The sequence below is a fragment of the Lycium barbarum genome, chromosome 9 (genome assembly GCF_019175385.1).
Source record: "Lycium barbarum isolate Lr01 chromosome 9, ASM1917538v2, whole genome shotgun sequence".
In the NCBI taxonomy this organism is placed as follows: domain Eukaryota; kingdom Viridiplantae; phylum Streptophyta; class Magnoliopsida; order Solanales; family Solanaceae; genus Lycium; species Lycium barbarum.
Genome location: NC_083345.1, coordinates 103,881,187 through 103,894,802, shown reverse-complemented (window position 1 = coordinate 103,894,802; position 13,616 = coordinate 103,881,187). Strand labels below are relative to the sequence as shown.

The 13,616-nt window shown below is 33.8% G+C and overlaps 2 protein-coding genes across 3 annotated transcripts in view; one reads left to right on the top strand and one right to left on the bottom strand.

The window, feature by feature from the left end:
* Positions 1-4,501: 4,501 nt before the first annotated feature.
* LOC132609223 (potassium channel KAT1-like) lies at positions 4,502-9,354 on the top strand. 2 transcript variants are annotated; one of them, XM_060323100.1, is made up of 12 exons: positions 4,502-4,838; positions 4,915-5,130; positions 5,224-5,376; positions 5,933-5,990; positions 6,082-6,399; positions 6,795-7,034; positions 7,504-7,602; positions 7,686-7,718; positions 7,804-7,989; positions 8,110-8,350; positions 8,438-8,587; positions 9,184-9,354. In XM_060323100.1, the coding sequence occupies exons 1-12, from the start codon at positions 4,711-4,713 to the stop codon at positions 9,324-9,326; spliced, it is 1,965 nt and encodes a 654-aa protein (XP_060179083.1). In that variant the 5' UTR covers positions 4,502-4,710; the 3' UTR covers positions 9,327-9,354. The 2 variants fall into 2 exon arrangements, with proteins under 2 accessions (XP_060179083.1, XP_060179082.1); XM_060323099.1 differs by having other exon boundaries at positions 8,110-8,587.
* A 2,883-nt stretch (positions 9,355-12,237) lies between these two features.
* LOC132609222 (proteasome subunit alpha type-5-like) overlaps positions 12,238-13,616 on the bottom strand; it is an 11,776-nt gene continuing 10,397 nt past the window's right edge. The window contains exons 7-9 of the mRNA XM_060323098.1: positions 13,377-13,479; positions 12,650-12,715; positions 12,238-12,573 (exon numbers count right to left, since the gene is read on the bottom strand). Coding sequence (XP_060179081.1) covers positions 12,481-12,573; positions 12,650-12,715; positions 13,377-13,479 — 262 coding nt within the window. The 3' untranslated portion in view covers positions 12,238-12,480. The remainder of the gene's footprint in view (positions 12,574-12,649; positions 12,716-13,376; positions 13,480-13,616) is intronic.

The window sequence follows — 13,616 nt, the reverse complement described above, 5'->3', positions numbered from 1 at the left end:
ACCACATGGCATGCTACCTCACCACCCCAACCCATTTACCCCTCTCTTTCCCTTCTTCTTTCACCACTACCATCTCCTACCCTCCACAACCTTTGCAACCATTAGCACCACCAAGCGAAACCACATTCTCACACTACAAATCAAAAATTAATTACTGAAAACAGAGTTGCAAGAATGTGAAGAAAAGTGGTGGGAATAATGTGAAGAAGGATGGGCCATTTTCTAAAACGGCTTTGTAATTAATATTGTTGTAATAATTATTTGGTTGATAATTAAGATTACAGGAATCAAATTGGGCATATGACCGGGAAGGGGTTGTCGATGGAGAGAAAGTGTCTTGACAAATGGGTGTGTTTTTTTTTTTTTTTAGCTGAAATTGAGTACCTAGAATAGCATGGATCTTGACAAATCTTGGAATAGTATTAGTAGTGTCAGCTCCCATAGTTTTTTAAGTAGTAGTATTAATATCAGTTACTTCAATTCATCACTGGCTGCTGTCTTGTTTTTGTCTTTTGGGAGTTCAATTTTAGTGTCCAAAATGGCTTCATATATTAATTTTTCAACTAGTACACCTTCTTTTGATGATGATTTAATTATAAAGTCATCTCCTTTTTCATTTTCTTGAAGGAGAAAGAGTCAAATTTGATCACTACCCACTCTCTCCTCAACTGTTTTTGTTTGTTTGCTTAAGTTTCTTGATTGTTTAGCCTTCTCTTTTTTTGTCGTTTTTTTTAAAGACCTTAAAAAGTGGTGGTGTGGTGGTGCTAATGGTTGCAAAAGTTGTGGAGGGGAGGAGATGGTAGTGGTGGAAGAAGAAGGGGAAAAGAGGGGTAAATGGGCTGCGGTGGTAATGTGGTATGCCATGTGGTGTCCACTTCACTGAGTTGTTACTGCCAAGTCATATCTCATGTCCACCTTGGATAATTTTAACGGAGTAAGGGTATATTTGTACTCAAAGTATAAAAGAAGGGTATATTTGGATTCAAAACATAACGGTAAGGGCATAATTAGCCCAATAGTACAACGAAGGGTATGGATGAACTATTTCCCAAAGTTCAGGGGCATATTTGACCCTTTTCCATTTTAGAATTATATGTTCATATTATGTTTTGTATTTGTTAAATTCTAGTACTATTTTTCATATTAAAATTAGGGAAAAGGTGCAAATATACCTCTCAACTTTTCGATTTACAGCAGATATACCCCTCATTACAAAAGTGGTGTATATATACTCCTGTCATTACAAAATGGTGCAAATATACCCCTGCGTTACAAAATGGTGCAAATATACCCTTTTCGTTGACGGATTTTTTTTTTTTAAACAAAATCATTTAGTTTATTTTTTATTTTAAAAAAATGCCACGTGACTTTAAAAAAAAGTCTACCCATTTTTTTTAGTAGACATACTTTTCTAAAGCCACGTAGTATTTTTTTTTTCTCTGGTGGCTCGGAACTGGTTCGTTTAAAAAAATAGGTAGACTTATTTTTTAAAGTCACGGAGATTTTTTTGTTTTTAAACTAACTGGAACCGACACACCAGAAAAAATATATTACCATGTGGCTTTAGAAAAATATGTCTACTAAAAACAATAAAAATAGGTAGACTTTTTTTTAAAGTCATGTGGCATTTTTAATTAAAAAATAAGTTAAATGATTTTTTTGTTAAATCTCGTCAGCGAAAAGGGTATATCTACACCATTTTGTAACGGCAGGGTTATATATACACCACTTTTGTAACGAGAGATATATCTGCTCTAAATCATAAAGTTGATGGGTATATTTGCATCTTTGCCCTTAAAATTATTGGGTGTGATTGAACATGAGGCAGTAAGGTTACATTCACAACTAGTTCTCTAAAAGACAACGAAAGATAGCATCAATAAAACAAGTTGTTCCAAAAATTATGCGAAAATGATTGAATAACCCATACAACAGCCACATGCAAGTTATCAAGAAGAAGAAGATGAGTTCGGTGGATATGAACAAGAAAATAATTTGTCACATAGAATTTCTGGATTAATGATAAGAAGAGAAACAGGGCAAGGCACATAGAGGGAAATTAATGGTGAGAGGAAATGATATGGGATATCCACATGTCCAAAACAAAAATTTATGAATGTTACGGCTGAGAATATTTGCTGGGAATCTGTCTCCACCACATATGGTTCTGATTGAACTCCAAAAACAAACAACATTACAACTCCAAGGTTACAAGTTTGAGTCATGTTTGGTTGATGTTGAGTTGAAGGACAGGAAGGAAGATTTTGAGTGTTTTCCTAGTAGAATTTGAGTCTAAGTACTATGCATTCACGGTGTAATCGTAAAAAATGGATGTTGAGCCCAATTCAACCTCAAAAGGTAGCTTTGCTCATTGAGCCTAATTCAACCCCAAAAGGTAGCTTTGCTCATGTCCATATAAGGAGACCACATTAATTTCATCCCACCAATGTGGGACTTGACACCCTGCCTCATGTCTAGAGACATCTGGAGAGTGGAAAATTTAACATGGGGGCCCAACATTGGGAAATCATGAATTGGAATGAGTCTAGCTCTGATACCATGTAAAGAAATGAATTTTGACCTAACTTAATCCCAAAAGCTAGCTAATGAGCGGAGAATTGCCCAAATCCATATAAAGAGATCATGTAACCTTTAATCCACATGTGGGACTCTTAACAGTAATGATACTTACATAATCAAATCACTCATACAGTAATTACAGATAAGTTAATATGATAAGCATTAACTGGAAACTTGATAAAAACAACAACTAAACTACTATATGTCACACATTAAATTACACTGATGTAGTAAAAACTAATGTTTACCTTGGCCGTGTCTATAGCTTAAGCCCATAAACTAAAATAGGGAGGCTTCCCTCTTTAATGAACTTTATGCAGTGTGAATCTGAATTAGTCTGCCCTAAAGAAGGTATCGAACACCGGATGAGAAACGAAAAAAATCCATAAAATTTTGCATTGACTGTGCAACAAAATATTTTCACAAGCAAGTCATGTATGAGATTATTATAAGTAAACTTCTATGATAAGGGAGTACAAGTTGCTTAACATAGTAACATGGTGGGTAATTTGTTTTTTCAAGTTAATCTATACTCGTAGTATAAAAACTTTTACACTGATAATGTATTACTAATTTAAGATCCTGCTAATATTGCTAAATTTCCTCATTAGATTTCGCCTATTGATCGTGCATGAAATTTGTGTGAATCCAATTCTGGAACATGAAACACCCATCTGGCTCTAACACTCAAACTTGTCCTTTTGAAACATGATATATAATTGTTTCATTTTAACCCACACAAAATTTCTTGATGATGGAACTCCCAACACTACAACGATATACACACCAACTTTCTCTCATGGACATCACCATTTCCTTTCCTTTCCCTCCTCTGTTCTCCTTTGTCTCAGAAAATCTTCTTTGCAACTACATTAAGTGAGTGTCATGTCTGCCATTTCGAGAACCGTCTCCGGCCAACCACAATCTTGTTTCCATTTGTTAATCTTTCTTGTTCAAACACTACTCGACAAATTAATGCATAGTCAAACATCCTCTATAATTGTTTGTCAGAATATATTTTGGTTGCTATAGCGAGTTGTTGTTATAGAAAACATAATCCCTCTGTTTCAAAATGTTTTTCTGGTTTTGACTTGGCACTGAGTTTAAGAAAGTAAAACAGTCTTTTGAATGGTTGTTAACTAAAGATATATAGAATGTACTAAAATACCCTTTAATCTTGTGGTCTTAAACATGTCATGTGAAAAGTTGGAATTAAAGAGTTGCCAAAAAAAGAAGGAAATATTCTTTTTAAAACTGACTAAAACGGAAAGTAAGACATGTTAGAAAAATAGTTTCAGAAGTGGGGAAGAAATAATCCGGTTTTGATAGAGTAATCTTTATCCTTAAGGAATTTAAGCCTCTCACTTCGTTGCTGCAGGGATGGTGGCAGAATTCCTTCAGGATTTTACAAAGACTCTGAAATTCGAATACCAGCAATTAATTCGAATTTCCCACAAGAACAGAATGTAGCAATTTGTAGTGAAAGCAATAGAGAGAAGAAGAGAAAGTCTGTAATTGTCCATCTGTTTTGAAGCAGTACCAGATATTTATAGTACCTTAGAAATCTATTCGCAACAGACGCATTTGTTCGAAGAAGCTTTTCGTAACAGACATATCATTTGGAGTAACATTTTTCTGGAAAAAGGAGCGACTTTTTTCTGAAAACAAAATATGACTTTCTTTACTTTGAAAATAGTGACTTTATATTATGAAAAAAATAACTTTCTTCCCTCTAAGCTAACCCATCAACACTAAATAATATAACAAGACAAATATTTTGAAACGAAGGGATCATAATATAATATAATCCCAAAAAAAGTAGGTCGTTATAGTGAATTATTATCATAGAGGAGGGTTGTTATAGAAAAGTATATATTTACATTTCCTTTTTTTTTTCCCCTTTTCCTTTCATCCCCTTAATGATACCAGTACATAAGTTGCAATAATCAGTTTTCATAACTTCAAAGCATATCAAAAGAATGATTCTACAGAAAAAGATGAGGTTGACTATACTTAGCAACAGTCAACAGCTTCACTTTCAGCATCTATATATAAGGCTCTTCAAAAGGGACTTTACCATCAATTGATTAGTTTTTAAATAAGACTTAAAAAAAAAAAAAAAAATCAGCAATGTTATTTTCTTATGATAAATACTCTGGTTTCTTCTCCAGCGATCTCCTTCCTTCTCTTGGAACCAAAATCAACCAAGAAGCAAAGCTTCGAAAGTATATCATTTCGCCCTTCAATCTTCGTTACAGGTAAATCTTGAATCCGTCTCTACTCTTTCTACTACTATTTAATAGAAAATTTGAAGCTTCTGTCAATGTTTTGCAGGGCTTGGGAGATGTTTCTACTCATATTTGTCATCTACACGGCGTGGATTACGCCTTTTGAGTCTGCATTTCTGATATACAGAATAGATGCCTTGGTCATCTTTGACAACATTGTCAACTGCCTCTTTGCTATTGACATTTTCCTTAACTTCTTTATGGCTTATCTTGATAAAGAATCATATATTCTTGTTGATGATCCTAAGAAGATAGCAATGAGGTAAAATATTAACATTAAAAGATTCTCTATCTCTCTCTCTCTCTCTCTCTGAAAGTTATAGTTCTAACACTTGAATTTTTACATGATTAACAGGTACTTATCAACCTGGTTCATATTTGATGTTTGTTCCACTTTACCATTTCATGCTTTCTTCTTTATTGATCACAAAGAAAGTGGAGTTGGGTTTAAATTGCTCAGTATGCTCAGACTTTGGCGTCTTAGAAGAGTCAGTGCCCTGTTTGCAAGGTCAGATCATTGCATATTTTACACCGCTACTGTAAAAAATGATTTAAGATAGTATATATAAGTTAAATACGCAGTAGTATTTGGTCTCTACACCATCATGAAAAACATGGGTGTGTTTGTTATGGAGGAAAAATGTTTTTCAATTTTTCGTGTTTGGTTGGTCAAAATATCTAAATAATTATTATTTTTTTAGGAAAATAAGTTGCTTAAAAATGAAAAAAATGATAAGGAAAACAAAATCCATAAGTGACATTCTAAGCTATCCACCCTCGAGCACACCCCACCCCACCCCCACTCCTAACCCCATAGCACCCTCCCCACTACCCTCGCACCCCTAGCCTCCCATGCCAACCCTAATAGTATTTGCCTAAATTATATACAAATGTTTTTGGATTATATTTTCTGTTTATTTACCAAACACAAGAAAATAAGTAGGAAACCCTACTTATTTTCCGGAAAAACATTTTTGGTGAAAATCATTTTCCTTGATACCAGACACACCCTTAATGCTTGCATGAGCCAAATACTCAAAAGGCTGGTTTTTATTTTCCTTCAGGCTTGAGAAGGACATCCGTTTTAACTATTTCTGGACACGATGTGCAAAACTGATCTCTGTAAGTCACTACTTATTCAAGCGTAAAATTCTAAAGATCGATCGGTACTCTGGATATTCATCACTAAGAATATGCATTTCTTTGTATTCAGGTAACTTTGTTTGCAGTGCATTGTGCTGGATGCTTTAACTATGTGATTGCAGATAGATATCCTGATACAAAAAGAACATGGATTGGTGCAGCAAATCCCAACTTCAAGGAAGAAGGCCTTTGGGACAGATATATAACTTCACTCTATTGGTCTATTGTTACACTAACAACAACTGGTTATGGAGACTTGGTTGCTGAGAACCCAAGGGAGATGCTCTTTGACATTTTTTACATGTTATTCAACTTGGGATTGACATCTTACATCATTGGAAACATGACAAATCTTGTAGTTCACTGGACCGGCTACACTAGAAATTTCGTATACTCTCTTTCCCTCTTTCTACACAACGTTTTTCATTTTTGACCTGTCCACCGACATTTCTTACGGATGCTTGCCAAAATATATAAAACATATAAACTGATTATATATATATATATATATATATATATATATATATATATATATATATATATATTCTGTATATTTATGTATATTACATGTATATTTTATGTATATAATATGTATATTATATGCAATATCTATACCTAATATACAAAACATATACATTTTCCGGATATTATTTCTTAGAGCTGTCCAAAAATGGTATTACTCCTACATAGGTAATTATGAATATGTGCTTAAACTCGTACATAATCGGTTAAAATGCATTGATCGTATAAAAATTATTCAACTTCGAGATTTTCGTTGTGCAGAGGGATAAAGTGGAAGCAGCTCAAGAATTTGCGAAACGAAATCAGTTGTCACCAAGGATACAAGAACAGATTTTGTCACATATCTGTCTCAAGTTCAAAACTGAAGCATTGCAACAAAAGGAGACCATAAATGTCCTGCCAAAGGCCATCAGATCAAGCATTGCACATTACCGGTTTTTGCCAATAGTTCAAAATATCAGTCTGTTCCAAGGTGTTTCCAGGGAATTGCTTTTCCAACTGGTAATTTCTGTTCTATACTGCTACCCTTCAATGAATTCAACTGAACGAGGATTTCCGATACTTAACATAGATATATGTGAAAAATCACTTAAATTCTAAATTCTGGACCCGTAATTTCAAAGTATATTATGATTCGTGCTAGAAACGTAAAGGTTAAATCCATCAAGTTTAAAGGTAAAATTACACATTTGGCTGCTCACCAAAAATAGTTACAACCGCCAGCCATATATACAAAAAATATACTCTAGTTATGTATAAAAAATTTATACATACATTAATATACAAAACATATACATTTGCTGACTATTATTTTGGTGGACTGCTATACAGAGTAAACTCCCAAATTTAAATTCAGAATCTGTCTCTGTCCCCAGCCCCCAACTCCATAGTCATCGTTTGTAAGCTATTTTGTACCACTGGCATACTAATATTTATTCAAACAATGTGGTGTTGTTTTCCTGCTTTTAAGGTTCCTGAAATGGAAGCTGAATATTTCCCTCCCAAGGAAGATGTGATTTTACAAAATGAGGCTCAAACAGATTTGTATATAATAGTCTCTGGAGCATTGGTAAGTCAACTATTTTGGAACAATTACTTGAAGTACCCTCGGATTTGCTATTCGTGTTATTAATCAGTTATGTGTTATTGCAGGATTTCCTAGCAGATATCGATGGACATGAACGAGTAAGTATAACACCCAACAACCATTATATCCATTTCAAATATAGAATTCTACATATGGCTTAACTTATTTTTTCTCCACAAACAGATCATTGGAAAGGCTGTTGCTGGAGAGTCATTTGGAGAAATAGGCGTTTTATTTGGAAGGTCACAACCATATGCTGTTAGAACAACTGAAATTTCTCAAATATTATGCCTTAGCAGGAAAACATTACTGAACATTCTTCGCGTCAATCCAGAAGATGAACGGATTATAATGAGAAATCTTGTTCTGGTACGTGTACAAGGATATGAACAAATTGTTTTCAACTGATCTCCCTTGCTTTTTATTTTTATTTTTTATGAGCAAAGTGTAATATGACTCAACTGTCTTGATCTTTTTCTTGATAAATAGAAACGGCAAGGATTTGGAGGCTTTGATTATGTTGAAAGTGACTCGAGTTTGGTCTTCAACAACTGGTCAAATAGAGGAACAAATGACCAAGGCTGTTCTCATGTTGCACAACAAGATACACCAACCAATCCTAGTGACCTGATTAGTATAGATATCCAAAATTTAGAAGCTAGAGAAAAGAAACAAGTAGCAAATGAAGGTGAAAGTTATGGATGTAACAGTGAATTAAATGAGCAGAAAGGTAATTTCATTTCATTAGATGAAGAAACAAGGAACAGACAATTCAAGCCTTCAAGAAATGAGGTCCCATGTTGTTCTTCTTATTCAGGTAATAGAAGTCAAAGTGGTACAAAAGGGTCAAAACACATCAACAAGAGAGTTACCATTCACATGAAAAAGAACAACAATTCATTGAAGGAGCAGAATGGAAAGCTAATAATACTACCTTATACACTAGAAGAGCTATTCCGAGTAGCAGGTGAGCCTATTTTCCACCTCGCTATTGATTTTTAGACAATCAAGAAGCGAGTTAATGGACTGAATGGTCACTCAACTTATAGTAATTGGCTACCAAAATCACTTATCTTTGTTTTTTCTTCAAAAAGTCATCAAACTTTGCCTAGTTAGCCTCCATGGTCATTTTGGCCAGAAATACTTCTTGCCCCTACTTGACAATTTTAGGCATATATTACTATACACGATCGTCAACCCATTATGTGGGTTTGTCAGGGATTAGGTCGCATTTAGAGTGGGTTCGGTTCCTAAATAAATACGAGCTAGTCCTGATTTTCATTTTTTAATATATTTTTTTTCCTAAAAGCTTACAACTATCACGTCATCAAATAAGTACCAAAAGTTATATTTCCGGCTAAAATGACTATTGGAGGCTAACTAACCAAAGTTAGATGACTTTTGGGACATAAGTGACTTTAATGGCTAATTAGTATAACTTGAGTGACCAGGCCATTAACTCATCGAGAAACCTAATTACTAACATGAACCAAAATGGGAAGATGATTTTGTATATCCAAATTTGAGTAAAATTAACTTCATGATAACTTGGTTTAATTGCAGGTCAAAGATTTGGGGACTACAATCTCAAGAAAGTTGTAAATGCAGAAGATGTAGAAATAGATGAGGTAGATGTCATTAGAGATGGAGATCACTTGTTTTTCCTTTCAACTGATTGCTCAGGTATAGAAAGTAATATGATGTGACATGATAATTAACTATGATGTTTCCACATCTAGTGTCTGCTCAGAGATTCAAAGCAAAATTATATATTGATCTTGGTATCTCCAAGGGGATGAAATCAAATTGGAAAATTTGAAATATCACTTACAAAATTACAAGACTTTCTTCCAAGTATTACTTGAGGATAACAATATAATCAGTTCCGAAGAACACAATTAGAAATATTGAGATGGGAAAAGTGAACAACATATTGCTGCTAAGGTGGCATATATCTCTTACAATAATCCCTGTTGCAGTATGCAACTCTTTGACGAGTCCGGAACCAAAATAACCCAAAAAAAGGAGGTATGAACCAAAATACCCCAGGAAAAAAAAGAGGTACAAAAGTTTTCATGCGTTAAAGGACTTAACGGAGACGGAGCCATTAAGTTCTTTAACGCATGATTTTCATGCGTTATTGGATGCTTCTTTTTTTTTTTTCTTTCTTTCACACTTTTTTACATACTTTAGCCATAGATTAATCATGCTTCGAGACTCCAAAACTTGAATATTTTATATAGAACCCTATTTATTTTTGTGCGATTAATAAGGTAGGCTCAACACATCAAGGATACAAAAAACTTCGGATTGTCGTTTTAGTAGTTGAAAAGTGCTCAAAGTCCATTTTTGTTTGAAGACTTGTTGTCATTAGCTTTAAGTTATTTATGTTTTAGGGTTTCGTGTTATTTTTATATTAATGCGTAACTTTATTTTGGAAATTTCACAAATAAATAAATTAACAATAAATAAAAAATTAACAAATTAACAATCCATAATCAATCTACAAAATATTAATTCATAATCAATTATTTCTGTGTAACTTTTTTTTTTTTTTTTTTTTTTTTGCGTTATACCCTTCAACACCCAACTAATTGGAGTCCGCAACTTAAATAACTCCAAAAGTGGGTTTGGGTACCAAAATAATCCATTAACGAATAACGAACAATAAGCTAAATTCCGAATAACGAATAATAAACTAAATCCCGAATAACGAACGATAAACTAAATCCTGAATTACAAACGATAAGCTAAATCCTTAGTTTTGGATTGAACATCATTAACATAATTTTCAAAAAGGATTAGTTAGTTAACATAATTTTTTGACGAAGGATTAGTTAGTTAATATAAAATTTTGTTCGTTATTACTTTAACTATATGAGTTAAGTAAATTATAATCAACAATACAATATCATGGATTATTCAAAATAACTAACTAAATCCTCCATAACTTATCCTAGTTAAGTAAGTTCTAATTAGATATAAAATTTTAGTTAATTTCAAGAATAATGAATAATTTAGTATTTACAAATACGACACCTCCATGGATCTCCGTTAATTATTTGTTAATTATGGCATTGTTAATATTTGTTAATTATGTCATTGTTAATATATTTATTTCTGAAATTGTTTTTCCCATGTTAATTACTTGTTTATCCCATGTTAATCGTTAAATAAATTAGTTCATTTTTACTAATAATATCTTCTCAATGCTTCCGCCGAGTTTTGATCCCTGGTGGATGAGATAGAAAAAAAGTCAAAAGCCAAACGCTTTACCACCAAGCCAAGTTGGTTAAAGTAACAATGTAGACATTTTTTATTATTTTGTATGTTCACTAATGCTATCTAACTTGTTTTCTTAAATTGAATTTGGAATTTTGAAATTGACATTGAAAACATCATTATCACGGGATTATGGAATTGAAATATATTTTTTGCCATTAGATTTAAAAAAAAAAAAATGAAAATTGCGCACGAATTTGGGGGAAAATTGAAATTGAATGGGATAACGAACGTTTTTGGAAAATTCGGGGTGGGCGAACAGCCTTGCGGCAGTTCAGACGCATAGATCTCGAAAAAATACCCAAAATCCAAAAAAAAAATCGCATCAAATGGACATCCAAGCGCAAAGTTATGACCATTTAAAATTTCACCAACTTACAAATAAATTAGTGCGCAAATGGTTTTTAATGGGTTATTTTGGTACCCAAATCCACTTTTTGGGTTATTTAAGTTGCGGACTTCAATTAGTTGGGGGTTGAAGGGTATAACGCAAAAAAAAAAAAAAATACACATAAATAATTGATCATGAATTGATATTTTGTTAATTGATTATAAAAATAAAGTTATAATCACTAAAACTAAAGTTACGCATTAATATAAAAATAACGTGAAACCCTAAAACATAAATAACTAGAGCTAATGACAACAAATCTTCAAACAAAAATGAACTTCGAACACTTTTCAACCACTAAAACGACAATCTGAAGTTTTGTGTATCCTTGATGTTGAGCCTACCATATTAATCGTACAAAAATAAATAGGGTTTTATATAAAATATTAAAGTTTTGGAGTCTCAAAGCATGATTAATTTATGGCTAAAGTATGTAAACAAGTGTGAAAGAAAGAAAGAAAAGAAAGAAAAGAAAAAAAAAAAAGAAAAAAAAGCATCCAATAACGCATGAAAATCATGCGTTAAAAGACTTAATGGGTCCGTCTCCGTTAAGTCCTTTAACGCATAATTTTCATGCGTTAAAATTACTTTTGTACTTCGAATATTTCGATTCACTCTTTTTTTTTTAAGTAATTTTGGTTCCGGACTCTCTTTGACCTCTCAAACAAGAAGGGCGCGAGCTAACTGAGATAAATATTAGGTTTAGACGTAATTTGTTAATTTCTTAAGAAATGCTTGTATAGTGGAAGTCGTTTTCAAGAAAATTATCTTCGAATTTGTTTCCAAAAACACCAATTTTTGCGGAAACTGAAATGCTTCACAACATAAACACCTTTTTTTTCCCCCACTCAAAACAATTCTCTCTACCTCAACCATATTCTACATGACATCAAGGATTTCAAGTCTCCATGTAAATAAAGATTCACGTCCTTAAAGAACAAATCAACTTGAAAATGTAGCTTTGCCATGCAATATAACCATTGTCACCAAATAATCTATCCCATTATATGGAATTTCATCAAGCAATCTAAAGGGATTGAGCTTTGTCCTTGAAGGGAAATTTAACTCAAAGCTAACAATGTATCATGCTTGAAGGGGCAAATACAATTCACAATTCTAGTACAATTGAAAGCAAACATTGCCCATAACAGAGAAATGGGTACAAGCATAACAAGAGCACTTTCTTCTTATAGGCGGGTGATAACATCTTCCACCTCAGAAGGAGAGTAGAGATGATAAGTTGGAGATACCCTTGCAATATCAACGTTATTGGGAGTCACCTGTAACATGTGCAGTTAGTCAATTGTATAAGTTGAGCATACAAATGATAAGAAGGTGCAGTGTCACGGAGCTTACCTTTTCTTCCATCACTTGTTTCAGAATTGACAGTGCTATTGTTTCAGCCTCCTTAAGGGTAAGGTCCTGCAGATAGCAAATAATACACTTCAGGGGTGTGTTATTTCCAAGAAAATAAGTGGATCTCTTTACTTATTTTCTTGTGTTCGGTACGTAAGCAAAAAATATTATTCTAAAGTGAGATAATATTTTGGGAGGTGGGGACGGGAGAGGGGGGTTCTTTTTTTTTGGGGGGGGGGGGGGGGGGGGTGGGGGTTGAAGATGAGGTGTGTGTTGAAGGGTGGGGAGGACACAATCAATGTGGAATGCCATTTGTGAAACTTGTTTTTCCTATTTCCACTAGGGAAGTCATTTCCTCATTTTTAAGGACCTTTTTCCTAGAGAAAATGTTTGTCAAGAATTTTGACCAACCGGAACATGGGAAATTTGAAAACATTTTCCAGAAAATGTTTTCCTCCATACTGAACACATCCTAGATCAGCTTTCAGAATCATATTATACCAATTACATGGGTCGAGAAATAGCTAAACTACCACACTAGTCATAGCCGATTGTCATTTACTTTTTGCTTTCTACTTTTTTTCCCCGGGGGGATGGTGAGAGGGGGGGGGGGGGTGTTTGGGGTTAGAGGTGGTTAAGATAATGAAAATATCTAAAGCCCATGTAGAATAGGCAAACTGTACAAAGATATGGCAGTTTAACGAGAAAATAAAGTCTAATATTTGACCTTGTTGAATTGCTCCTGCAAAGAGCTGTCAGCGCCTTCCGAACCTGAACCAATGGCTTTTGCGTTGCATTGCCAGAAAGTTCCAGAAGGATCAGTATAGTATCTGCATATGAAAAGGCCTATTGTTAGTGCCAAGCAGGCACCAGATGGCCACTAGGATGACTTTAAAAGGATAACTGCAATTAGGATTTCAACTAATGGCTGTGCAGCCGACTAGCTCAGTATGACCACATTTCCTTC

Excerpts from the sequence above, each read along its gene's own strand:
- LOC132609223 (XM_060323099.1), top strand. The coding sequence starts at position 4,711 with ATGTTATTTTCTTATGATAAATACTCTGGTTTCTTCTCCAGCGATCTC. Across the intron at positions 6,400-6,794 it reads CCGGCTACACTAGAAATTTC|AGGGATAAAGTGGAAGCAGC; the intron begins GTATACTCTCTT and ends TTCGTTGTGCAG. Across the intron at positions 7,990-8,109 it reads TAATGAGAAATCTTGTTCTG|AAACGGCAAGGATTTGGAGG; the intron begins GTACGTGTACAA and ends CTTGATAAATAG.